The 27,278-nt window shown below is 34.0% G+C and overlaps 3 protein-coding genes across 3 annotated transcripts in view; 2 read left to right on the forward strand and 1 right to left on the reverse strand.

Annotated features, from left to right (window-relative positions):
• The window catches only part of LOC134238640 (zinc finger ZZ-type and EF-hand domain-containing protein 1-like), a 29,482-nt gene extending 28,128 nt beyond the window's left edge, over nt 1–1,354 (forward strand). Inside the window, exon 70 of the mRNA XM_062720762.1 lies at nt 259–1,354. Within this exon, the coding sequence (XP_062576746.1) occupies nt 259–360 (102 nt within the window). The 3' untranslated portion in view covers nt 361–1,354. The remainder of the gene's footprint in view (nt 1–258) is intronic.
• Nucleotides 1,355–3,942: 2,588 nt separating this feature from the next.
• LOC134238648 (peptidyl-prolyl cis-trans isomerase-like 3) lies at nt 3,943–4,954 on the reverse strand. The gene is made up of 2 exons (XM_062720771.1): nt 4,931–4,954; nt 3,943–4,521 (listed from the first exon to the last, which is right to left on the reverse strand). Exons 1-2 carry the CDS (start codon nt 4,952–4,954, stop codon nt 4,087–4,089), a joined length of 459 nt encoding a protein of 152 aa, XP_062576755.1. The 3' UTR covers nt 3,943–4,086.
• Nucleotides 4,955–5,415: 461 nt separating this feature from the next.
• On the forward strand, nt 5,416–26,881 carry LOC134238641 (glycogen debranching enzyme-like). The gene is made up of 29 exons (XM_062720763.1): nt 5,416–5,514; nt 6,840–6,933; nt 7,454–7,676; nt 13,185–13,776; nt 13,992–14,100; nt 14,218–14,335; nt 14,534–14,746; nt 14,944–15,083; nt 15,297–15,484; nt 15,910–16,033; nt 16,168–16,331; nt 16,457–16,558; nt 16,716–16,868; nt 17,684–17,816; nt 19,414–19,633; nt 19,925–20,196; nt 20,343–20,476; nt 20,626–20,759; nt 20,999–21,156; nt 22,209–22,311; nt 22,518–22,740; nt 22,873–22,984; nt 23,313–23,448; nt 23,628–23,740; nt 24,198–24,406; nt 24,910–25,007; nt 25,226–25,313; nt 25,765–25,953; nt 26,208–26,881. The coding sequence occupies exons 2-29, from the start codon at nt 6,855–6,857 to the stop codon at nt 26,352–26,354; spliced, it is 4,674 nt and encodes a 1,557-aa protein (XP_062576747.1). The 5' UTR covers nt 5,416–5,514; nt 6,840–6,854; the 3' UTR covers nt 26,355–26,881.
• Nucleotides 26,882–27,278: the final 397 nt, after the last annotated feature.

Here is a 27,278-nt window from a genome sequence, read left to right on the forward strand (position 1 = left end):
TATAGGAATCAAAACAATCAGTTCTTTGTTAAAAATTCTTACGCTCCTCCTTGCTGGATATCAAGATTCTTTATCTAAGAAATTGCTATATTTAAATGCATTGAATATCATAAACTGATTTAAGAACAAGGAATCTCAGTACAAGACATAAACCAATAGAACTGTAACTTGAAATGATCCTTTGTAAGTAACAATCTCATGCTATCTTAAAAATGCTACCGATAAACTGTATATATATCTGTGTTTTGTTTGTTTCAGGGCATAATGAATGTTGCTGCTGTCAGCACTATGATAGGCTACAACAATGTAGCTACAGAACTCATTGCCTTAGTCAAGAAAAAGAAAATGGCAGAAAAATAGATTTGAGCATTAATTGATTCATTAGTCCAGATTATAATTTAGTTATTGCAAACTTTTTTAAAAATCTGTATGTATATGTGTACTTCCAAGTGAAGAAGCTGTTGCGGTTTGTAATGTAGGTTTATCTGTGTAATAATTTTGATACATATCTGTCTCTTATATTGGTTGAATCAGTGATAAATGTGTTGGTGTGGAAATGACAAAGTGTGTATTTATAGTGTATGTGTGCCAATAGCTGGAGAAGTTATACAATCATGGACTGTCTTTCTGACAAAAATTAGAGAAGAAAAACAATGTTTATAGTCATATAGAAAATTTTCACCACAAAATGATACACATTTATGCATGTTTTCAATGTGTTTATTATATATGGCTATATTACTCCACGGAAAATAATTAAAGGAGTAGGATGTTGTTTTATCGAGATTGCATGGTTATTGTTGCTGGGTATTTGTTTCATTAAGTTCTACTATTTAAGGCTAGAATTTTAACCAACATCAAGAACAAAAAAAATAATCACTTTAAAATTAAAAAGAGATGTGATTTATCAATCAGGCTAAGGACAGTGTTACTAGATACATGTTTAAAACATGGCTGCTGAAGTGAGAACAGTGGCCATTTTATTTGCCACTTTTAAACATTGCAAGTCTTTATAAGACTGCGGAACATTAACTGGCAAGATTGGAAATATGCAGCTTACGTCATTTCTCTCTGTTACAATCAAAACATTTAATGATAGACAATGAAATGGGCGGGTACAATTTCGATGTGGACATGGGGAAAACATTGGATTGAAATTCGAGTTTGAAATTCATTTTCAATCCACCTGAGCTACGCTAGAACGGAAAGGCACATTATTACTGATTGACCCAGAAGACAATTCCAATTTTGGTATAGTTTGAAAATAATATATAAATCAGAATTTTCTGTCCACCGTTTTAAAACAATATATGAATGGACAGATATTTGATTTCTGTTTGGTATAATTTTGTATGTGTGTTGGAGGGGGGGGGGGTTAATGATCTTGGAAATAAATAAGAAAGCTATCAAACATTTTTAAAATTCATTGAAGACAAAACTGAAAAAGCTCTTGTCATCCTAAAAATTAATTGGTATATACAAAGCATGATCCGACTGGACAATCCCCCCCCCCCCTTTCTAGAATCAAATGGCCATCTCCTGAAAAAAATGTCTTCTATGACTTTTGCCAGTGTCCTAAGATTATATTATAGGATAATAAACTCATATCAATATAAATTTCAACCAACATGCATTTGGGTATTGAAATATATGTCTTTTGGATCATACATTCACACTTTGCTTTTGAAAACAGCTCAGGTGGATTGAAAATGAATTTCAAACTCGAATTTCAATCCAATGTTTTCCCCACGTCCACGTTGAATTGTACCCACCCATTTCATTGTCTATCATTGAATGTTTTGATTGTAACAGATAGAGATGACGTAAATGGCATATTTCCAATCTTGCCAGTTAATGTTCCCCAGTCTTATTTGATTAGTTAGGAGATAGAAAAATCTTAGCATAAATTTCCTTTCCTTTCCTAAAAAAAAGACTCCAAATAAAATGTTATTCAAGTAAATATTCTCAGTGTCATATACATTGTACCAAAATTACTTCGATCTACATTTCGTACAATCTCTGATTACAAGATGATTGTTGGGTTAAAAATGAGACACTGCATGGGCCTGTCTTTAATGAAGAAAAATATAGCTACCCATTTTAATCACTGTTGTCAAAATCAAGTTGTAGGAATAGTCAAATGTTACAATACATGTATAATGTTAGGTAGATATATGAAATGTTACATACAATGTAATTATTGGGCTAGATAAGTGAAATGTAAGAATTGAAGTGAAATGATGCAATGTTTTGTGAGCCAGATAAATGAAATGTTTATATACATGTCTATAATTTACAAAATAGTTCCACTGTATTACAATAGTCCAGGAGTCTGAATCAGTGACTGAGTCCCTTTTTTGTTTCATGGAAAACAAGTAAGACATTTTAATGGTTCTCCACATGCTTTTCAAACTTCAGTTACTTTTTTTAAACAAAAGGAATCAAAATAGGTATCTTCAAGATGCACAATAAACAATGTGCTCTAAAGCCTGTAAACCTGTGTGGTCAATTTTGTTATTGTTTATTTATATTTTATAATTCATAAATAAATTCATTTAATCAAACTCTGTGTTAGTTTTTTGCTCTCCTGATCAGAGACCAGAGGCCTGTTCAACAGACGGAATATTCGCGAGCACTTGCCAGAATTCGTTTTACTTCCAATAGAAATCTTTGCAAATTAACACTCGATCTATTGAACAGGCCTCTGAACAGACTTTGAGATGGTAAGGTGGTGTCTCCCACCCATCTGTCCATCTAGGTGTCTGTTCATCTGAGATCAATTTTCAAAAATGTTATTCCTCCTACAGCTCTGGTCTGATTAAATGTATTTCTTAGACTACATTAAGAAACTTAAATATATTTATTAGTTTTAACCGCATTGCCTTGGTTACCAAAAATAAAAATTTTTGTGAGTTCCTTTCAATACCCTTCTACAGTTATGGTCTGATTTTCAATACTGTATACAGGGTTATTTTCGCCCTTTTACATTTGGAAACAAGTTTGCCCCTTTTTAATTCTCCCAGAAAAATTTTTGTTAAAGATATAATATTATTTACTTTGAATTCGCCCCGTTTTATATTCGCCCATTTACGATGAGGGCAAAAGGTGCAAAAATAAAACGGGGGTGAAAATTTCCCTGTATACAGAATAACTTGCCATGCAATTACTACTGTGAGATTCAAAATTCTAACTTGTGGGTTTTTAAGAATTGAAAATCATTGATGAATGGTGTTGCCATGTAACTAAAATTAGAAATTTCTGAAAAATCATTTTCATCGTGCTACTCTTCCTTCAGTTTTACTCTGAATGCAATAAAATTTGCCACAATATGACCTTTAACCAAGGATCATTTTTCTGCTTATTGCTGTTGCATAGCTTCAAGGCCAAGCATCTTTCTTTGATTTAAGTTCAAACCTTTAGAGACTTCTGGATATCTTTTATTTTTATTACCTGTCAAAAGTTTGATCCTTACAAATATTAGACTGTCAAAAAGTCCATGGGCCACAAAGCTAACCAGGGACATTTTTGCCCCTCTGCATTAAAACATTTTTCTTCCTGTTTGTATTATCTTGTATTGTGTTAAGTGCTGTTTTTTACCCTTGACATTTGTCATTTTGAACTTGTAACCTCAAAATAAACTGTCAGTTTCTTCCATAAAGGGAACCAGTATACCAAGTTTGGTGTCTGTCAATGTTCAGTTTGACCCTTTTGTCTTCACACTCAACAGAGGTCATCTACTCCTAGAGGGAAATTTAGGCCTTAGATTTATTTACCAAGTTTGATGACTTCCAGAAAAAGAACTGAACAAAATATTCTATTCATCTACACTGAGCTCAGCTGGAACCAGAGGGACCTTTGTATAACAGCCAGGTGCATCCACGACCCAAACTGCTAAACTGTACTGAAATACTATATATTTCACTCTTTGCAAAATACAAGACATTTCTAAGATATAAAAGTTTTATTAATAGAAACAGTAATACATGTATATTCTTCAGATCTAGCTGCCACTTATTGTCAAACTAATTCAGCAAAATGAAAGTTCATGATAAGACATTAATTGTTCCAAAAAAGTATCTATTCTAACTACCCTGCCAATGGATTTGCATGTATTGTAACATTCAGTAGATGTATTTCATTTAAAGGACGATAGTTTTTCTCATTAACTGGTTGTTTTTCTATTTCATCAAGGGTCTCAAATCCATCAATCACCTTTCCAAAAATTGTATACTTCAAATCCAAATGTGGCTGTTTGGCATAGGTTATGAAGAACTGAGATCCATTCGAGTCTGGTCCATTGTTTGCCATGGATACCACGCCCCTTACGTTGTGTTTTAAGGTGTCTGAGAGTTCATCTTCAAATTTATCTCCCCATATGCTGTTTCCACCTTTTCCTGTACCCGTGGGGTCACCTGTTTGAACCATAAACCCCTTGATGTTTCGATGGAACAAACAACCGTTGTAATAGTCACTGGCACAAAGAGCAAGGAAATTTTCACAAGCCTTTGGACACTGGGCGCACTTGTTTCAGACAGCCGGGCGATGACCCGGTTCACTTTTATCACATGGCATATTGACCCGGTTAGTGTCGCTGAAACGAGTGAAAAATAAGCCGGAATGGCTGGTATTTGGTGCTGTTGCTTTAAAAAAAAATTATCAAAATTATCTGAACGCACGAGAACAACGATTTAGTGGATATATTTCGTTTTAATATTTACTAGTTCCATTCAATGTACAATTTGTGAATTTAGAGCATATAGGGTCTCGTTACCCACAGAACTGAAAAGCAGCTTTAAAATTGAAAAAAAAAATTTGTCGTGCAAATGCAAACAAATATGTTGTAAAAGTCTCTTATTATCTCAGTAGTGTTTGTTTATTGACACCGAGACTACGACAAATGATAAAAATCGAATGTTTCACCATCAAGAACATTTCTACCTCCGTTTTCCGCCATATTGCTTTTCATTTGGCCGCTCGAAATTTTTCGGGCGATCCGGGCTACTTTCTCTCTAAATATATTTGAAACAAGTGACTTGCCCGGTTCCGGAATATTAACCGGCTTGACCCGGCTTATGAAACAAGTGCGCCTAATGTTCACAAAACAATTCCATCTTAATGTCTCCATAATCTGTATGTAATGTAACTGCCATTGTACACTACACTCTCTTATATGTCTCTGAACGTTACTGAAGAATAACGTGGGCAATACGTCTAGTGCTCCACTTTTACCCAACTCTTTATTCGAAACTAACAGTACATTTTTAAGTGTAAAACGTAAATAAAAACTTTTAAGTAAAAAAGAAACAAACAACAGCAACAAAAAGTACATAAAAATTGAACATTTAGGCCCTTTTAGAAACAAAAATTCGTAAATCGTATATTTTTTCGGAATCCTCTAAGCTTTAGATAAAGGCCCGAGAAGTTGCGATTGTCCTTGATGAATGTCGCCCTTTCTGAAGGCCGTTGTGGAAGCTGCGTAGCAGACGGCATAATTTCAATGCAATCGCATTATAGGTAGGTAACAACAATAGCTTTTTAGGGTGCAAGACACTAAGTTGTTTATGTCTACTATCTTCAAAAGTGCATTATTTCTTGCAAAATCATTGAAATAACGGGATATTTGATGCATGCACAAAGTGGTGGATCTAAAACACATGTTCTATAATTGTATACGTTTTTCCTATTTCTAGAGCACTAATATTTTTGTTTTTTAATTTTAACTTTTTATACTATAGTCAGTTAAACTATCTTTAAGTGGGCAAACTTCATTCTGGATCAAGCGTACTGCCTGTCGGTGTCACTAATGTGCATGCATATATTAGAGCAAATCATGCAACCTTGACAATTTACAGATATTCTGTCATGTAAGCTACTTTTTAGGTCAAAGTCCTTTAAATTTAGAGCATACAAAGAACCAAAGGTAAAAAGTTCAAAAACAGCTGTCAACTGCTGCAAAACCTCTTGTTCACTGGATGTCACATGAAATACAGGGAAAAAAAATACTTTGATTTGAATGATAAAATTCAAATGAGAGAGTATAATTTATGAATATCATTATAACGAGGCATAATTAATAGCTTTTATAATGAATCAGAAGTCAGAACCTATATCTCTTTGAACAGTTATAATTTCCCTAAAAAATATAAATATATATGTCAACTGAAGGGAAAAGAACTGATTTTAATCCATTATGATAACTATTTTCAAAGTGCTTGACATTCAAAGTTAAACCCCCTTTTTAATCCCTTTGGCTCCCTCCTATATGGGCATGCCACTTCTCACATCCCTCTGCAACTTAAACTGTACTTAAAGTTAATATTGCATCAGGACTCCAAGTTTATTTAAAATTGCTTCTTGTATATGCTAATTGTCCATTTACTTGAAAAAAAGACAATGTCTTTCCTTTGGCAGAATGTCTTTTATACATTTTCAATATATATTCAACAGACAAAAGGAATTAAAAATTACAAAACTATTTCAAAATGGAAAACACTTACCGGTACATGGATTTGTATCAAATTACTCTACCTGGTATATTAATTTTGTTTTGGAATGTGGATATCAGCCTGGATTTTATATCAGTGGTTATAGAACACCTTACTGAGTATTGCATGGACCCAAGGTATGATTTCCAATCCAGACACACATTTTCTCCTTTCCAGCACAGTTTAAATAGAACTAAATGTTTTTGCCACTGTCTCACAGACAGATAGTGAAGAAGAATTTTTAATGATATAATTTTTGATTGTATTGGTAATGATCAATATCAGAGATTTAGGTGGATCTTGAAGAGAATTTTTACCATAAAAATCATTCATGTATATTTTCTTCCGTTTTAGAGTGAAGGGGAAATCATGCTTACCAAGCAGATCCGAGTTCTGACCCTGAATGGAGGAGAAAACAGGGAGACAACTCTGTATAGATTACAAAAAGGTGGGAAAAAATAGAAATCAAGCCAACTGAAGAAAGCTTTTTGTAATTTGGTAAATTTCCTTCATAATCATTTTATGAAGAAATGTATTGTGAAAGAGTTTATTTTCACATGAAGCTGAAAAAATAAAAGTAACCTTTTTTAAAGTATGATAATACATGTACATGTACATCACTCAGTAAATAATGATCAGGAATAGATTTTGGCAAAAATGAGATTTTTTCCACTTGGCATCTAGATTTGGTCAATGCATAAATGACAAAATCAAATTATATAAGAGAAAATGTATATCAATAATTTCTTTTTCTTGAAGTACAAAGAAAAAGTACTTCAACATGGCAAAAAGATTTTCATTTATGTCTGTGTGTTTTCTGTTGAGTTTGGAGTGAAAATAAAGTTATGAGCTAGATATATCAGAGAGGGACTTATCTAATGTCCTTTAAAAAGTACTAAACTAACTAAACATCATTCAAAATATTAAATGATATTGAATACACTGTACTTGTTTTGAATTCCTTTTAGGATGGATATTAAGATTTAATCTGGGACCTTCACTGTTTGTCAGCCCTGTACGATTATTTTGCAATCACCCAACAAAGAAAAGCGAACCATTTGATAGAACCAACTACACAGAGCTGAAATGGATCAGCCCTAGTGGTTCCAAGGTTGACAGACATGATGTTTACGCAGAAGTTCACATCAACACTGCAGGGTCCTTCAACTATTACTTTACAGCAGATAAAAGGTACAATGCCTCTTCTTATACTGTAAATCAATTTTTATGTGTGAAAACTTTATGTTTTCATATAAATATGTGAGACTGGAAAAATAGGAATTTGGGTCACCTGGATATATTAGTATGTATGTTTGTAAATACCAAATAATTTTGTAGCAAATATAAGGTAATTTGTGAATTTTGTGATCTACCAGTACATTATTCATCAGAAGTGTACAATTACCTCTCTATAAGCTGATGTCAGTTTGCCCAAGACTTAAAAAAAGGCTGAAAAGGACTGAAGGGGGGTGTTATTTCTCATCGATAAGTTTCACAGATATGATTTTAAATGCAAGAAAAGTTTAGTTTTCATAATCAAATGATAATATACAAGTGAAAATGAAGCAATGGGCTAAAAGATATTACCGGTATACCCAATGTAGCCCTTTTAAAGTATTTCAAAGCAGAATGTTTGAGAAACTGTACAAAGTAATTTTTAAAATATATTAACTTGGAATAAGCAGTTGTAGCTGACAAACATTTACACTGTATAACGCAGTTAAAATCAAGCTCTTTCTTTGAATGCTGACTATTTCATACAATACATCATTTAGAAAGTACTTTGAAAAAACAAAATGATAACAATGAACCTGCATGGAATGGTATTAAGCTATAAATGTTATTCACTTTAACACCTTGAATGCACAGGCACTTGGGGTATGGACCCCCCCCTTTTCCATTTTTCTTTTCTTTTTAAATCTGGGGTTCACCTTTTTCCTATTTTTGTATTCGACCCCAGTTTTAAAAAGAAAAGGAAAATAGAAGGGGCAAGCATGTTATTTGTCAATGATTAAGATTAACTAAGATTTTTGGACAGCCTGAAAAACATGCTCATTCCTTGTACATATTTGTATTTTAGGCATTTTTGCATGAAAATTTTTGTAGCAAGAAAATTAGGGAAAGTTGATTTTTATGCAAGTTTTACTATAATTTATATGCAAGTTTTCCTTTCATATTATGAACTTTATAAGTTGCTGAAATAAAACAATTTAATATACTTTTTATTGATTGTTGTCAGAAATAACGTAAAGATTTTACAATATTTTATATACTTAATTTTCCTTGTGCTGAAAGTGGGGAATGCATTGATGCAAAAGAATGTGAATGTTCCTGTATGTTGGCTGACACCAAATTACAGTTTGTATATTAAGCTTCAGCACCCTCTGTGTTTTTGTTTTGTTTTGTTTTTTTTGACTTAAAATTGATTTTTTGGTAGCTTTTTTGCTGTGGATGTAAGAAATATGGTGTATTTTCTTTTTTTGTGAGAACTTTCTAGATGGTATTGATCTTAAAATTAAAAAATGCATTCTTGTGTCCCAGCTGGCATTAATTTTCAATTTACTTATAGAGATTGATTCATTTCTAAGAACCAACAATAGATATAAGCTACATATGTAATTTATTTCTCAAGTGTAAATATGTTTTAAACAGAGCAGTTTGAGTTGTGGCCATTTTTGGACATGTATATTTGCATAGCATTTCACACTTTATTTTATCATCCACAGTTTTACCTGGAGATGTTTGGTCTCTAAAAAATACTTTGGATTCTATGCATTGACAACATAAACATTCACACAAACTTTATTTGGTGATTTTATGTGTCAGTTTAAGAGTTAAATTTTTCAAGTGCAAGACTTGGTTGCTTTGATCTCTCATTGAACGTGTTGAAAGGATACTTTAAGGTGCATACACACATATATCAAGTCAATTTAATCACATGTAGACATATAAATCAATCAGATTTATTTGTAGATGGATTTTTCCTTTTCCCCCTTTATTCTTTTATTTCCTGTTGTGAAGGAAAGCATTATATTTGAATGTATACAATATATTATTTTAAACTTTAATGATTTAAGAATCACACGTTTTAATACATTATTAGCCAGAGTTCTGTTTTCCTTGATATTTTTTTTTTTAATGAAAAATATTTTCACTTACTTAATGTTATACATACATGGAAATATTTTAGTCAAACTTGAAAATCAGTTAAGAAAAATGAAAATGATTAATTAGTTACATGTAAAGTAAAAGGAGCCAAACAGTGTTATGTATGTAACCTATGTACCGGTACATGAACTAATAAGGTTGTCAACTGCTCTTCCTTGTCATTATTATATGAGGCAAAAAATTAATAATATATACTTCCTCCTCAAACTTTGTAATGTTTGCTTATATGGAAGTTTTTGAAACTGTATATGGGATTTCATGTCTGTAAGAGACAATTATTTTCAAGCTGCTACTTCAGAAGTACCACTCGACAAAAATATTTCAAAAATTACAAATTTTATGGAGTATGTGTGTACTTCTTTTTACTATGCTTAATCACTAAACATTTTCTTTGAGCTTGCTTCCTATATTGCTCATACATGTACCACACTCTATGTATCACAGTCACTAATTCACCACGTAATAAATGACGTAAAATATTTCCTGTGATTGGATACTTATTTGTCTTGTCATTTGTGTGAAAATCTGGTCAGAACAGGATATACTCTTTTGAGTTGTGAAGGAGGTTTTTATAAGCTGACTTCAATAATATTCAGATGTTTTGTCTTTTGTGTATATTTATATGTATATTAATATTTTGTGTATATTGAAATATGAAGTTTTTTGTGTATATATATATACTATATCGTAGGTTATTTCTGCAGCTTCAAATTTTAAAGGCTGTGCTGATCATTATTTAAGGAATGTTTTTAAGTTTTGTGAGAGTATTGGTGTGTAAATCACACAGACTTGTCACATAGGCATAAACTTAAAGTGTTTTTGTGTTTCTCGCTAGCTTGAGTATACACAAATATGGTATTCAAATCAATTTCACAGTTGGCTTGCTAGAAAAACACAGCAAATGTAAATATATTGTTTTGTATTTTGCAAAGATTTTTGGTCTGTCCATCTGTTTCTTTGGCTCTTTGTTGCTAAAACAATTTATATGTACATATATATTATAACATAACCGGTTTTTATTTTGGGCATCCTTTTTTTCAAAATTTTATTGATTTTTATTAATTTTTTAAATTTTAAAGGCATATTGTGTTTGTCATGTGATCCTTCCATTCCGTCACAAGTTCAAATAAGTTTCCAAGAAACTTAAGTTTTGTGTGAGATATTGATGAGAGTGTGTAACATTTTTTGACCTTGACATGACCTTGACCTCACTTTTCTTAAATAGTGCAGTTTTAAACATACCATTCAAGATGGTGTTATCAAACTTCACATGTGGATACAAACTTGGGTGTGAATCACACAGACTTGCACGATACTGGATGTACATTTTTTCAGATTAAAGTTTTTGAAGCAGGTCCATTCCTAAGGAGTATAAGCCCAACTGGGACAAACTTGCATGGTATTCAAATCAACTTTCACAGTTGGCTATATTTTCATTCCCAAGTAAAAAACACAAACTTGCAAATGTAAATATATTGTTCATTGTATATAAGCCCTTGAACCAAACTTGCATTTGCATTAGGGATGGACACTACCAGATGCTTTCTTTGGCTGTTTCATTAAGTAACTATAAATCCTACCTGAACCAAACTTGCATGGATGATGCATCTAGGGATGGCAAGATTGCATGATCTGTTCAAGTAACAGTCCTACCTGAACCAAACTTGCTCTCTACAAGACTTGCTTCGGATGCTACCAATAAAGTAACTATAATTCCTACCTGAACCAAACTTGCATGGATGATGCATCTAATATACCAGACTTGCTTCGGATGCTGGATCTGACCTATATTTTCATTCCCAAGTAACTATAAGCCCTACCTGAACCAAACTTGCATGGATGATGCATCTAGGGATGGACACTACCAGACTTGCTTCGGATGCAACCTAATTTTATTGATTTTCAAACTTGCATGGATTTTTGACCAGACTTTTCGGATGCTGGATCTTCTATATAACAAGACCTGAACCAAACTTGCATGGATGATGCATCTAGGGATGGACATACCAGACTTGCTTTTTTACCTATATTTTTTGAGCTATTACCTGAACCAAACTTGCATGGATGATGCATTAGGGATGGACATACCAGACTTTCGGATTGGAACCTATATTTTCATTCCCAAGTAACTATAAGCCCTACCTGAACCAAACTTGCATGGATGATGCATATGGAAACAGACTTGTGGATGCTGGATCTGACCTATATTTTCATTCCCAAGTAACTATAATTCCTACTTGAACCAAACTTGCATGGATGATGCATCTAGGGATGGACACTACCAGACTTGCTTCGGATGCTGGATCTGACCTATATTTTTATTCCCATGTAACTATAAGCCCTACCTGAACCAAACTGATCAAATTTTATACACATACAAATTTTCATGTTGCTTTACTAATATATCCTCGGCGGGGCATTCATGTCCTATGGACATATTTCTTTCTTGTAACAAGACCTTACCTTGAGTACCAACAGTTTTTTTACCTTTTGACTTTTAACCTTGGTGTTGGACCTACTTTTGGAAAATGTCAACCTTCCATGACTTTAACATATAAACAGGTGGTATTAGCCTATTAGGACTTTTTTTTCACCTGTATATTCTTTGTTACATGACCTTTTTGGGGGTTCCAATTCTTATGATCTCATAACCTTAAAATATGATCTTCTTTTCAAAACAAAAAAAAAAACCCAAAAAATGAGAAAAAAAAATTAGCAGTGAGCTGCCATTGGTAGCGTTTCTCAAACAATTTTTTTTTTAGCTCACCTGAGCTGAAAGCTTTTCTGATCACTTGGTGTCTGTCTGTTTGTTTTGCACTTTCAACTTCTTCTCAGGAACCACTGGGCAAATTTTAACCAAATTTAGCACAAAGCATCCCTGGCTGACGGAGATTCTAAATTGTCAAAATGAAGAACCAAACCCTATTCCAAGGGTAGATAATTAAGTAAAATAGAAGTGGATTCATTAAAAAAGTCTTCTCATAAATCACTGGGCCAGAAAAGGTGAAACTTACATGGAAGCTTCCAGGGAAAGTGTAGATTCTAAATTGTTTTAGGCATGGCCTCGTGGGTAGGGTGGGGCAGCAGTAGGGAATCAATTAATGTACATGTATGACAAGGTGAAAACCATATGGAGAACAGCAGTGCCAAGGTGACTCAGGTAAGCACTGTGGCCCATGGGCCATTGAACCCATCTTAAAGCTTTTCTCCTTAAATAGTTGTTTGTTGCTCTATCTCTAACTAATCTAGGTCTTTTTCTTGAATAACGTACTATACAACTTTCTCCCAACCTGCTATTAAGTCTAACTTTTTTTAGTCGGTAGATGCAATAGACACTATACACACGTGTTGGGTGTAAATATTTATGGTGTATGTTAGACTGTTGTTTGTATACAAAAAAAAATCATCTTGACATACATTAATTTAACATTTATTTAAGTGATGCAGTTGTATTAAACTTTTGGAGATTGTCTTTAATCACTGCCTTGTCTTTTCATATGAACTGTAAATCAGCTCTATTTCATTTGACAGTGGGGACAGACGACATGCAGATGGTCAAGGTTACTTCTTGGTGGACCCTGTTCTGTCTCTGGCTACTGCTGAAGCTACTGATGAGGATGATGAAGATGAAGCAGAGGAACTTAATTTGGACAGCATACAGTGTCAATCTGTCATTTCCAAGCTTCTGGGCCCCTTCCCCGAGTGGGAGGGTAGACTCAAGGTGTCTTATGAGACTGGGTATAACATGATCCATTTCACCCCTATTCAAGAACTAGGACAATCTAACTCTGCTTACTCAATCAGAAATCAGTTAAGACTGAATCCAATTTTTAATTCTAAAGACAAGACATATGGATATGATGATGTGGAAAGACTTGTGAATGAAATGGTGGGAAATTGGAAGGTTTTATCAATGACTGATTTGGTTTTGAATCACACAGCCAATGATTCAGCTTGGCTAACTGAACACCCAGAATGTGGGTACAATTTAGTCAACTCTCCACATTTAAAGCCAGCTTTTCTAGTGGATAGAATTCTTCTTCACTTTAGCAAAGATGTTGGGGAGGGCAAATATGAATCCAAAGGAGTACCTGCTATTGTGGACAGTGTTGGTCATTTGGAGGTAATTCTTTTTTGTATAAAGTATTTTTGCTTATTATTTGTACTTGCATAGAATTGCATGGAAGAAAAAACTATAAATGACAGTCAACTGTAGTGTTATATGGAAAGTTTCTAATCTGGTTTATTCATTACTTTGAATACTTTTCTGTACTAGAGCGTTTTACTGTACCATTAATTTCTTTTCTTTGCTTATCCTGCTGTTTCCCTCTACAATAGGCAATTAGCAGAGTTTTACATGAAGTTGTTTTTCCAAACTACAAGATACATGAGTTTTTCATAATGAATCTTGAGGCTGTGTTGAAGGAATTCAAGAAAGCAGTTGAAGGTATGTTTATTTGAATGTTCATGAACACTAAATGCTCACTATAAAAATTGGAAGATTTTTTTGTATAGGCATATTCATGTTAGATTGTTACTTGCGATATCATTTATCTTTCAATAGAGGCCAGACCTCTCTCCTCATCCAGACCACAGCTAGACTTGATCCAGGACCCACAGTACAGAAGGAATGAGAGTACAGTGGATATGAACACAGCTCTCCATCTTTACAACACAGACAGGTATCAATATCATACTGTGATTTGATGGATATAAGGAATAACATTTGCTACAGCTTTGTCATTCTGACTTTTACTTTACCATATTTATTCGTATGGTCATATTTTTTTTTATTGAAAATGAAAGAATAGGTGCACTGTTAGCATAGGATGAAAGAGGCAGTATAAGCATAAATAAAAAATGGTTTGTCTGCTTTTTAGGCCAGGGGTAACAAGTAGAGCAGAACGCATTAAAAGATGCTGTGATGAATTCAGAGGAAAGCTAGAAGAGCTCAACAGAAACAAAACAGCTGAAGTTCAGGACCATATAAATACTGCTATTGCTAACTTTGTGGCCAATGCCAAGTACAGATTTGTTGATGGCCATGGTCCAAGATTAGGGAAGGTCTCAGAAAAGGAACCTCTTATGTTTAAGTATGTACCATTATGGAAAAATGCTGTCATGAGCTATTCACAGAATAAGACAACTTAATCTTGTTCCCGGTAGCAAAATGGGCATCTGTGCTTCATATTAAGTGCATCATTTCCAGTTCACTTCCCTGATTAGAATTATATTTATATGATTCCAATAGGTAAAAGTTAGCTTTTACTCATTATCTTTTGACTTTCAGTTACTTTGTACAACCCACGGAGTATGAGGGTACGCTGGCAACAGAGGAGGATAACATGGCTGGGGACTCGGGGAGGCTCATCATGGCAGTCAATGGGTGGGTGATGGGAGATGACCCTCTCAGGAATTTTGCTGATCCAGGTAACTTTAACCTTAAATTCTTAGTTCATCTCTGCCAGACAAGTGTTTCAGATCTGCTTCACTACTCAGAAACCAATGGAGTGGATCAGAAACCCTTGGCAAGTCAAGATGTTCGAAGTCAAGACTGCTGTAAGCTGCAAATTTTAAAGCAATTTTTTCTTGAGAAGGTTTTAATTTTTCAAGTGAATGTTTTAATTTTTTTTTTTAATTCAGACAGATATGTTTATTTGCGGCGAGAATTAGTGCCATGGGGTGACAGCTGTAAACTTAGGTATGGGAAAGAGCCCAAGGATTGCCCATATCTATGGCAACATATGAAGGAGTACACAGAAACTACTGTTAGAATCTTTCATGGAGTGAGACTAGACAACTGTCACAGCACACCTATCCATGTAGCAGAGGTAAGAAGCAATTGTTTTGAGGGTTTGGAGACATGTATAGGATACCCCTTAACTGTCTGTCTGTCTTTCTCTGCTGATGTGTCTAGGAGATTTGGAGCTAATACATGTATTTGGCAAAAAAAAAAACCTGAAGACCACTGCATGGCATAAATTTACCCAAGTTAATTTGGCCTAGTTCAAGGTCACTAGCAGAATTAAATGGTAAATATGTGTGTTAGGACCTTTTCTTGTTTAGAAGGTCTTGGTAGTCTATGGGACCAGTTCAAGGTCACTGACAGAAAAGAAAATTTAATTTGTAAACAGATTCCTGGTTGGGGTTTCACTTTGAAACTTGTCAACATTAATAATTTTTGTTTTTTTAAGACACTGTTTTTCATTGGATTAATTATTGACGTATGTAGTGACCCACACTGTTTCTATTGCAGTACATGCTGGACGTGGCCCGTAAGATCAGACCAGACCTGTATGTAGTGGCAGAACTGTTTACTGGAAGTGAGAGTGTAGACAACATCTTTATGAACAAATTAGGAATCAATTCTCTGATACGAGGTAAAAAAAAAAATTGTTATTTTTATACAAATCGAATTAGATATGAAAGAAAAGGGCTTGTACAAATATCTATTTTTTTTGATAAATAGACATTGAAAAATATAAGCCATTAAGGTAAATGTTTTCTTACATAGAGGCTATGAGTGCTGGAAACTGCGGTGACCTTGGTAGACTGGTATATAAATATGGAGGTACTGCTTGTGGATCCTTCATCCAGCCTCGTGTGCAGCCTCTACTGCCCACCACAGCACAGGCCCTGTTCTTTGATCAGACTCATGACAACGAGAGCCCAGTAGAGGTTTGTAAACTTTTTGTTGTTTATCTATGAGGTCATCAATTATTGAAGCATTACAACTACTGTACATGTCCAAGATAGAATTGTATTGCTAAGATTAATAATGACTATGTCTGCTTTACCTTTAGAAAAGAAGTCCTTACGACCTGTTTCCATCTTCAGCCATTGTTTCCATGGCCTGCTGTGCAACAGGCAGTAACCGTGGTTACGACCAACTGGTTCCACATCATGTAAGAATATAAGTAAAATTCAAGTAGTAGAATCTTAAATCAGGACAAGGGATAATCTCTAAAAACACAACAGCTTTTACAAAGTTAAGTATATCCTTTAATTGTTTAATTTTTTTGAAAGATAACTCAAAAATAACCGTAAATGTTCTACATACAGATACATGTTGTAAATGAGAAGAGGCTGTACATGTCATGGGCTACATGGGAATTTCCAGAACCACCATTTATGAATGAAAAATTTGGAATCACTGCTGGGAAAAAGATGTTGAATAATCTCCATTATAAGCTTAGTCTTGCAGGATATTCTGAGGTATATTTTTATTTGAGTAAACATTATTTTAATAATTATACAGGGCATAGCCATGCATGTTTGTATTTTACATCTTGGAATTTCTTCCTTAGTATGCCCTTGTCTTGGATATATAATGTGCTCTGGTAAATAATTTAAGATTGACATATTTTTGCTAAAAGAAGAGAAAAGTAGTTTATATCATTTTCAAACACACTTCATTAAATACCTACAGTGTATCTTTTAGAGAATGGAAGAGTTTGTGTCAAAATGGTTCAATATATATATGGCTACCTTTTGAAATAGATCTGAAGCAATATCTGCTTTTCCTTATCCATGATCTTACTATGACAAAAAAATTGACCCTCAAAAAATATATATAAAATTGTGTAGTACATGTATAGATGAGTATTTTTTCACTCTGGGTTGTTGGATGTCATTAATATCAAGTGCCTGCATAGGAAAATTGTAGTTCCAGCACATATATTGCATCATTAGATTATGCAACAAATAATGTTCTAGACAAGGTTTTTAAGTTTGTTTAGAATTGAAAACTACTGGCTAACTGTGTATGACAAATGTGGTATGTACAGTAAATTGGAATTGAAGCATGTACAAAACAATGAAAAATAGATGTCATATTGGGACCCTTTAATTAAGAAAGAAAAATTTATTTTAAAAAAATAACCAAAAAATGTGCAGTATACAGGTGGCATTATAGGCTTTATAGCAATACCATCTTCAGAATATGAAATAATTTTATCATCTTTTCACAATGAAGTGGAGAGAGATTTTCCCCTTAAATCCTATTTACCTTGAATCGCCTTTATTTTCAGGTGTTTGTGGATCAGCTGACACATGATACTGTAGCTATAACTCGTCACAATCCCCAGAATCACGAGTCGTTTGTTATGGTAGCCAGGACAGCCTTTCAGAATCCACAGAACATTCGCCCTTTACACATACATGGTTTGTACAGTTCTATTTATTCTAGATAATGCATGTTTATTGTCTAATCAGGTGTAAACATTTTTAGGTGTGCACGCAAAATTTCATGTATAAGTTTGTCTCAATCATAAAGAATCTGTTAATGTTCATGTTTCATATAAAACCTGTCTAAACTAAATTATTTGTTTACAATCTGAGAGAAGCTTAAATTCTCTGGTTTCAATTAAATTTTGTACACAAGAAGACTAAACCAATTTAATTTTATTAAATGAAAGGGTTTGCAGTTATAACTAAAATTAGAAATTTCTATGAAAGTCTTTCAAAAGTATACTCCTTCCACAGTGTTTGTCCAATTTAAGTTAAACTTGCCTTAAATAAAAGTATAAACCAAGGAGCATTATCTTATTTATTGCTGTTGCCATAGTTACACAACCAAGTGCTAATTTTTAGCTCTACTGGTCAGAGACCAGAAGAGCTTATGCGATATTAATGCATCCGGCGTCCATCCGTCTAGCTGTCTGTCTGTCTGTAAACAATTTTTCAAAATGCTACTCTTCCTACAGTTTTGGCCTGATTTCAGTATACTGTAGAAGTACTTTTTTCCGCGTGGTATTAAGTTACGCTATGTACGCGGTCACAATGTTTCAAGCGTACTTAACATAAATGTAAGGCATATAGTGACAATCTAGAAAACCCGCGTAATTTTCTACCCGCGGATTAAACAGAAATTGAGATTCAGCGGAATTATGACCCCGTGGAAAAAAGTACGTCTACAGTAACTTGGCACACAAGTAGACTATACTATGATACATAATTCTGTTTATCGCTTTTTGATTTCGATGAACGGTGTTGCCATGGTTACTAAAAATAGAAATTTTTGTTCAAAATGCTACTCCTCCTACAGTTCTGGTCTGATTTCAATATAACTTGGCACACAAGTAGACTACAATAAGATATATAATTCTAGAATGATATAGGTTTTTGATTTCGATGAACGGTGTTGCCGTGGTTACTAAAAAATAGAAATTTCTGTGAAATACTTTCAAAATGCTACTTCTCCAACAGTTTTGGTCTGATTTCAATATAACTTGGCACACAAGTAGACTACACTAAGATATATAATTCTATATATCGGTTTTTGATATCGATGAACAGTGTTGCGGTGGTTACTAAAAATAGAAATTTCTATGAAATACTTTCAAAATGCTACTTCTCCTACAGTGTTAGTCTGATTTCAATTTAACTTGGCACACAAGTAGACTACACTAAAATACTTAATTCTTTATATCGGTTTTTGATTTCGATGAACGGTGTTGCCGTGGTTACTAAAATTGAAAATACTGTAAAAGTTTATTAAAAGCTACTCCTACAGCTGTAGTGTTATTGCGATATCTTGCCACAAAAAGAGCTTAATCAAGCAGCATTATTCTATTTATTGCTGTTGGAAAGTTCCAAGTCCCACTGCTACTTTTCACTTCCTTTTTTATAAGTACAAACCAGTAGAGCTTCAGTCTCGACAGAGACTTCTGGTTAAGTACAGACCACTAAGAGTTCTACTCTTTTCAGAGACTTCTGGTTCATTTTGTAAATTTGTAACGATGTTTAATATAATTTACAGGAGACATAATAGAGATAGAATTTGAGGCTCTTTTTGGTGAAACTAAGGGATTCAAGTACGAAAAGAACCCCAATTTTATCAATGGTCTGCCAAATTATTATTTGGACGTAAAAGAAAATGTGGAGCCCAGTGCGAGTGGATTAATCAAAATCAGGAAAGAGGGAGACGTCTCCGTAGTGGACTTCTATACCTTTCCACCTGGTTCTGTAATAGTTTTCAAGTAAGTCAATATTTCTCAGTGAATTTCTGAAAAATCAGATTTGTTTCAAATCATGCATGATGCTGAGGAGTAGGGAGGGATCACAATGGGCTGTCAAAGTTTTACATAGTAATATACAGAAAAAAACTGATGAAGTACAGATTAATGGTCATTAGTGATTGAAGTTAAATGCCCATGAGCCTCTTTATTTTTCTTACATTCCAACAGACCCATATCTGTGAATACTCTTAGCTTCACTCTTATATTTTCTCAAAGTTGAAACCTCATCCTGACTATTCTTCTCTTTTGTAGACAGACCCTTCCACAAAAAGCTAAGAGTGCCATAATAAAAATCCGTCGTGGAGTTAGTCAGTTTGGATATTTAATGAGGTCATACAGTGGAAAGACCATGTTTGATGAGACATTTGACAAGAGTAATTTTCATGCCATTATCAGTAAGCTCTCTTTATCTGACCTGAATTATGTGCTATACCGGTGTGATTCTGAGGAGAGGGCTGATGGGAATGGATTTGGAGCTTACGACATCCCTGGTTATGGTCCCATGGTTTACTGTGGACTCAGAGGTAAAGGCCTACCATATTGTCTTAAAATAACATTGTTAAGCAATTTTGATTGTCTCTGATTTATCATTTACAATGCATCCTACTTAGTGATGTTGATAATTATGATGGGTACATGAATGTAGTATATAAGAATTATTCAATTATAGGGCTCATGGCTGTGTTAGCACATGTTCGCCCAAACAATGATCTAGGACATCCATTATGTCATAACCTAAGGGAAGGTAATTGGTTAGCAGATTATGTGGGTAACAGACTGAAAGTTCATCCTAACTTAAAAAATGTAAGTATTCTTCATAGGAGCAATTTTTTTCTTAAATTATTCAAAGTTGTATACATGCATGTGCCTGATAATTGTATAAAAGTCATCTATTTAATGATATGGACTTCTCAATCATAAAAACACATAAAATCCATTTTGGTGTGTTGTAGCTTGGTGAATGGTTTGATAGTGTGTTGAGCAATTTGAAAGATGCCCCTAGATTCTTGGTTCCTTGTTACTTTGACACAGTGATTACAGGGGCATATGTGGTGCTTAGAGAGCAAGCCATGAAACTTATGTCTGAGTAAGTAAAGCTTATGGATAGAGGAGGGTGTTTTAGAATTTTATGGTAATATTTGAAGAAAAAAAAAAGCCTTTGATCACTTTTTGTCTTCAAAGTTTGAAGCAATACTTGCATGACAAATTTACATATTGAAGATTAAAGCTAAAACATGTTGTAAAGGTTGATTCAGTTATCCATGCAAATTAAATAAATTTAATTTGAATTCTTGTCCTGACTTTGAAATATTTTTTTTAATACAGATTCATTCAAGAGGGTTCAACCTTTGTCCAGATGTTGTCTTTAGGAAGTCTTCAGTTTTGTGGATATGTCAAGAATGCAAAACTTCCTGGGTTATCCAAGACTCTGAAATCAACAACCCAAGATGCTGACATTGAACACCCATTGTCTCTGGCTGCTGGTAAAAAAAATGAATATACAGGTAACTCTCGATACCTCGAAGTCCGCGGGACCGAGGAAAAACTTTGAGAGATCAAGAGTTCGAGTTTTCAAGAGTGCGGAATTTTCCGGGTTTGTTTGGCAGGTTTTAAAATTATTCCTACCAGATGTAATGATTTTTATGCAGTGCTAACTTAATTTGCACACGTGGTTTTTATAAAACAGCGATATGATTTCGTATTTTAGGTGAATATTTATTAATCTGAGTAAACCTAAAAATGTACATCGTCATTTTATATTTAATTTTTTATTCTTTATAATACGGACATCATACTAAGCATTCGTTAAATGAAAACGACATATTACAGCGCCGCGTGGTACATATAGCATTGTGATTTTTCGAAAGACGTGCATTGAACAAAGTTCTCTAAGTATTTGTACATTGACACTGAGGCTGTTTCTGGATTTTCATATTTCGTTAAACTTTGACATTGACTCGAAATAAAAACTAAATTTACTAAGTGTTTCGTGTCGTAATCTGCAATTACAATTTCTTAGAGACACTGCGGTTCTAATTATCGTAATACAGTCGATGATAATTATTTTAATAGCATATAGGCAACATAAGATTAATTATAAATCAATTATCACCTTGAAGTATAAGTGTCACCTGAATAAACATCCCGTTTCACGAGACCCGCATTTTCTGCCTGAGGCCATTAAATGTCCAGGTAAAGTTGCTAATTATGTAACTTGTATACACATAGCCACTTCGAGGTATCGAGGGTAAATTTCAATAGAATATGCATAGCGGGACTGCATTTTAACTTCGAGGGATCAAGGGTTTCGAGAGATCAAGCGTTCGAGAAATCAAGAGTAAAGTTGCTTAGTTATTTAGGGGAAAAAATCGGGACCGGAGATTCACTTCGAGCGATCAAGAACTTCGAGAGATCGAAGTTCGAGCCATCAAGAGTTACCTGTACATGTAACAGCAGATTTCTCTGTTTTCCTTGGCAAAATCTTTGTTATGTGTATTGAATGAGCAATAATATTGTGTTTATTTTATTATGTTAGGATTTCCTCATTTTGCCAGTAGATACATGAGAAACTGGGGAAGAGATACATTTATTGCTCTGCGAGGTTTACTTTTGCTGACAGGCAGATATGAGGATGCCAAGTATGTTGTCAACATTAGTTTTGTTTGGGATTACCAGTACAAATACTTTATTTCGGTGAAAAATCGAGAATGTTATATGTTTGTTGTATTGCCTTGACAACATATTATTACCGTAAGACTTAGACTCTAAAATTCTGTCTATTAAACAAAGCAGGAAAAGAAATGCTAAACATATATTGTTCACATCTTTCTGACAATTATTCAAGGTTGATCATATTGGCTTATGGAGGTTGTTTGCGACATGGCTTGATCCCAAATTTACTCAGCGAAGGAAGTGGTGCCCGCTACAATTGCCGTGATGCTGTTTGGTGGTGGCTACAATCCATACAGGATTACTGCAGTTTTAATGGAACAGATATATTGGAGGAAAAAGTGGCTCGACTGTATCCCAGTGATGATTCACCCATCCGTGAGCCTGATGGGCAATATGTAAGTCAGTCTTCAGCATTTACAGGACAAAATCTTAAAGAGAAAGTATTAGTTATCAAGATGTTTGTGTGTGAATTCAGCAAGAGTTTATTTCTCTTGACATATATGTATTTTGACATTTTGGTTTTACAGGATCAGCCATTGCATGAAGTGATACAGGAGGCTCTACAGAGACATGCTGAGGGACTGAAATACAGAGAAAGGAATGCAGGACCCCAGATAGATGACCAGATGTCTGATGAAGGTATCATAGTGGGGGGTACAAGAAAAATCATATCATTTATTTGTGGGCTGTATGTTTTATTCTGTTTTCCCCTTTCGTTACTTTTCAAGAGATACATGTACTGTATACAGGGTTATTTTCGTTTTGTTTAAGAAATTATATTGGCGAAAGAGGCGAAAATCAAACGGGGGGGGGGGGGGGGGGGGGGGGATATTTCCCTGTATACAGTACATGTATTAATATTTCAAAAGTAAAATGGTAGAGTTCATTTGAGTCAGAGAAAAGCATCAGATTTTTTAATCATTTTACTGTCTTCTACTAAATGGAGACGTTGATTAATTTTTGACAGGATTTAATAATGAGATAGGAGTAAATTGGGAGACAGGGTTTGTGTTTGGAGGAAATGAGCATAACTGTGGCACGTGGATGGACAAAATGGGAAGTTCTGTAAAGGCAGGTACAAAAGGAAAACCTGCAACTCCGAGGTAATAATAGTTTTAATAAAATTTTCAAAGCAAAAATATTCCGATTACGGGGGAAAATAATGCACTTCTTGCTGGAATATCTACTGTACTGAATTAGTATTTCTTTAAATGATGTACTGGTAATTGCTTGTACAGTAAATGCCTTTCTTTAGTTTTATCTTTGTGAGTTTATGCCGTAGGTGTGGCTCAGCAGTAGAACTTGTAGGACTAAGTATGTCTGCTGTAACCTGGTTACAAACCTTGGCAGAGCAAGAGGTCTACCCTTATGATGGAGTCTCTGTAATCAAGAATGGTAAGTTATAGCCATTCAATTATATGTTTTCTGAAGTGGAATTAATGAAATGTACATAAGGATATGTATTTAAAACACAAAATCAGTGGTGTTTTGCCACAATATAAAAAGTACGTTGTAAAATAGCTTACTACAGCTAGTTTCAAATTTTATTTTTAAATTTCAAATTAAATGTAAAACTCCAAGTTACAGGAAATACAGAGTAAATTTTGTAATAGTAATCCTGTACAATAAAAGAAGACAAAATATAAGAGTGACTACTCCTTACTGAATCCTTACATAGAAAAATGGAATTGTAAAATACTCATTATCAGAACCCAAGGGTTTTCTCTCCTTTACACTACATTTAACTTGAATGCAATGTAAGGGAGAGAAACATGAGCTCTAATGATGAAAATCCTATGGTATAATATGGTTTGAACTAAAGAACTATACAACAATAAACACTATTTTGCAGGAGTTTCTAGTAAAGTAACATTCAAAGAATGGTCTCAACTCCTAAAAGACAACTTTGAGAAACATTTCTGGATAAACGAGGATCCTACTGAGTATGAGCCTCACCGTGAGTTGATCAACAGGAGAGGAATCTATAAAGACTCCTACTACTCTAAACCATTCTGGGCAGATTTCCAGCTCAGGCCAAACTTCCCTATTGCCATGATGGTGGTTAGTATTCTGTTTTATACCATTAGTCGTTAATACTTATTTGTTTTTATATACTATCAGACCTTGACTTAACTTCCGTGTACATGTATATTTACAATGTAACTGAGTAGAGTTTGTTAGCTCCAGATAAAATATATCTTAAAACTGGTACACTTGTGTATTAAAATGCATGTTAATGCACATCTTTCATACAGATGTAGCTAAGGCCTCCAACATTTCATCATTTTCCGAAAACACATTCTATGACTTACTTTTGTGTTATTTATACATTACCCCTTACTTAACAAAGTTTTCAATATAAAACAGTCTTAAGTTGAATCCCTTTTAGTTGCCAAGGTAAAAGACAGAAGGTAAAATTCAGACATCATATCTGATCATGATAAAGAGCTAGATTTCACATTAGGTCATGTCAGAGGTAGAACATCAGAGCAGATATAACTATTGTAGGCCTTTGTTTTTTTCCCTTTAAACATAGCTTTTTACATTTAAAAATTCAATTTTAGGCTCCACAGCTGTTCACCCCTGAGCGTGCCTGGACAGCTCTATTAGAAGCTGAGGATGTAATCTTGGGGCCATTAGGAATGAAAACATTAGACCCAAGGTCTGAAAGCTTTATATTTTTTTCACTTATATACATGTATTTATTATACTAGAATATTTTCTTGCCTTTTGCTAGATATCCAAAGAAAGTTTTAGCTATGTAAGACAAGTATGTAAGGTTGTTATGAGGAGCTTATTGACCAGTACAGTGCATGAAATACATGCTTATTTAGTTTTATGAACAGCATAGAAAATGTAATTAAATGTATCTTGTTTTAGGGATTGGGCATATGTTGGTGATTATGATAATTCAAATGACTCTAATGACCCTAAAGTAGCTCATGGATTCAACTACCATCAAGGGCCAGTAAGTATGGAAATTCACGATAATCTGTATATATAAAAATATTGCAGCAAACTTTTGAAAATTTTAAAATCATAGAACTTAATCGAATTTTCTTTAAAAAAAAAAGGGGGGGGGGGGGTACCTGACTCCATAATGTTGACACAATTTAGATTTACATAAAAGTCAATCTCTGAAGTGAGCTTAGATTGTTTAGCAGTCAAACAGCCAGTAAAAGATCAAAAAATTTTAAAATAAAAAAAAATAATATTAATAATAGTTAAAATTATTACTCAAGTCTAAATTTGTTTCACGATCCCACTCCCAGTAAATATGTTGAGTCAGTTTTTAATTTCCAGAAAAACGATATGAGGTCAATACATGTATTTATGTAAAGACTGATTTTGAAACATAATTCAGTAAATGCATACATGATGAATGAGACTACATATTTTTCTATGATCACTTTTTGCAGGAATGGGTGTGGCCTTTGGGGTATTTCCTCAGAGCAAAGCTTTATTTTGCTAAGGCATTAGAACCAAAGAGGAAGGGAATTCTGAGGAATACCATCAGCTTTATTAAGACCCGACTGACCCCTCACTATGAACATGTCATGACCTCCCCCTGGCAGTCCCTCCCTGAACTTACAAACTCCAATGGCATGGTGAGTGGCAATATTTACATCATTTTCAGGAACACAGTGGTATTTTATGTTTAAAAAACAACTGTTGGTCACAACAGCTAGCTTACAAATAAATCCAGTAACTTTTTGAGTCATAAAGTATTATTAGAGACAAATTCCTATGCCTTTTAGCCTATAACTTTGTAAATGGTTAGATACCAACTCCAACAAAGTGAGTAGTATTTTTTTAATCAAGAAAAAAAGAAATTCAATCTTTTACTATCTTCTGTTTTCAGTTTTGCCCGAGCAGTTGTCCAGCCCAGGCCTGGAGTGTAGCGTGTATACTGGAAGTTCTCTATGATCTGGAGGAGGTGGGAATAGTGGATGATATTGCCCCACGAAGAAACTCCCTAGACTTAACACAGAAAACCGTGCTAGTGTGAAAAACAGTAAAGACAGATCTATTTCACTTATCGATCTATTTCAGTTATCCATTGCTTTAACCTATGAAATGCATAAAATTGAGTTACTCTGACACTGCTTTTTGATGTAACTGTGATTATTTGTTACATGCGTATAACTGGTTAACGGTGTAATAGGCTGATATATACATATACAGGTACGGTGTAATAGTGAGTCATTGTTTTAGCAATATTAGTGAATGTATACATTTTTTTATATTCATATACATGTACTTGCAATGAGCATGCAAATAAAAGTGTTTATATTGAAATAATTCAATTGCAAAGGAGCATATAGAAGTAATGTGAAAAAAAATTGACTAGTTCCTCCACATCAAGTATGTTAATAGTAGGCATGTCTATGTTGTTTCATATTAGCTCTCGGTTAACATATATTAATTATAGATAATTGTAGACAATTACCTCATTTTCCTGAAATTGACTTTTTTATTGGCACCAATATCTGTCACCAAGAAGTTGAAGAAGAGCAAGAAATATAAAGAACTACATTTACCCCACCTCTGTTGATTTTTCCGTGAAATAGAATAATTGTAAGCGCGATGAAGCATTTACAATATAAACCCAGATAAAACATGTTTCATCGGTGGGGTAAATTCGTTACATAGTCTTTTGAAATTTACTTTTTTATTCGCCAGGTATGCACCATCCCATACCCTGTATAACTAATAGTACCATGCTCACTCATACATGTTAACCTATTGTGATGAAGAAAAAGAATACATGTTAAAGAACTACCACCTCAAAAGTAGCATAATATATTAATTATCGATGTCTTTCATGTAATATAATGTATTTAATATATTAATCTTAAATATCAACAGCAAAGAAGAAGACAGAAACACCTTAAGTTTGACATAAATTGTACAAATTCAAATATTTGTCATG

The sequence above is a fragment of the Saccostrea cucullata genome, unplaced genomic scaffold, assembly GCF_032062105.1.
Source record: "Saccostrea cucullata isolate Sc308-1 unplaced genomic scaffold, CSIRO_AGI_Scuc_v1 ctg196, whole genome shotgun sequence".
Classification (NCBI taxonomy): Eukaryota; Metazoa; Mollusca; class Bivalvia; order Ostreida; family Ostreidae; genus Saccostrea; species Saccostrea cuccullata.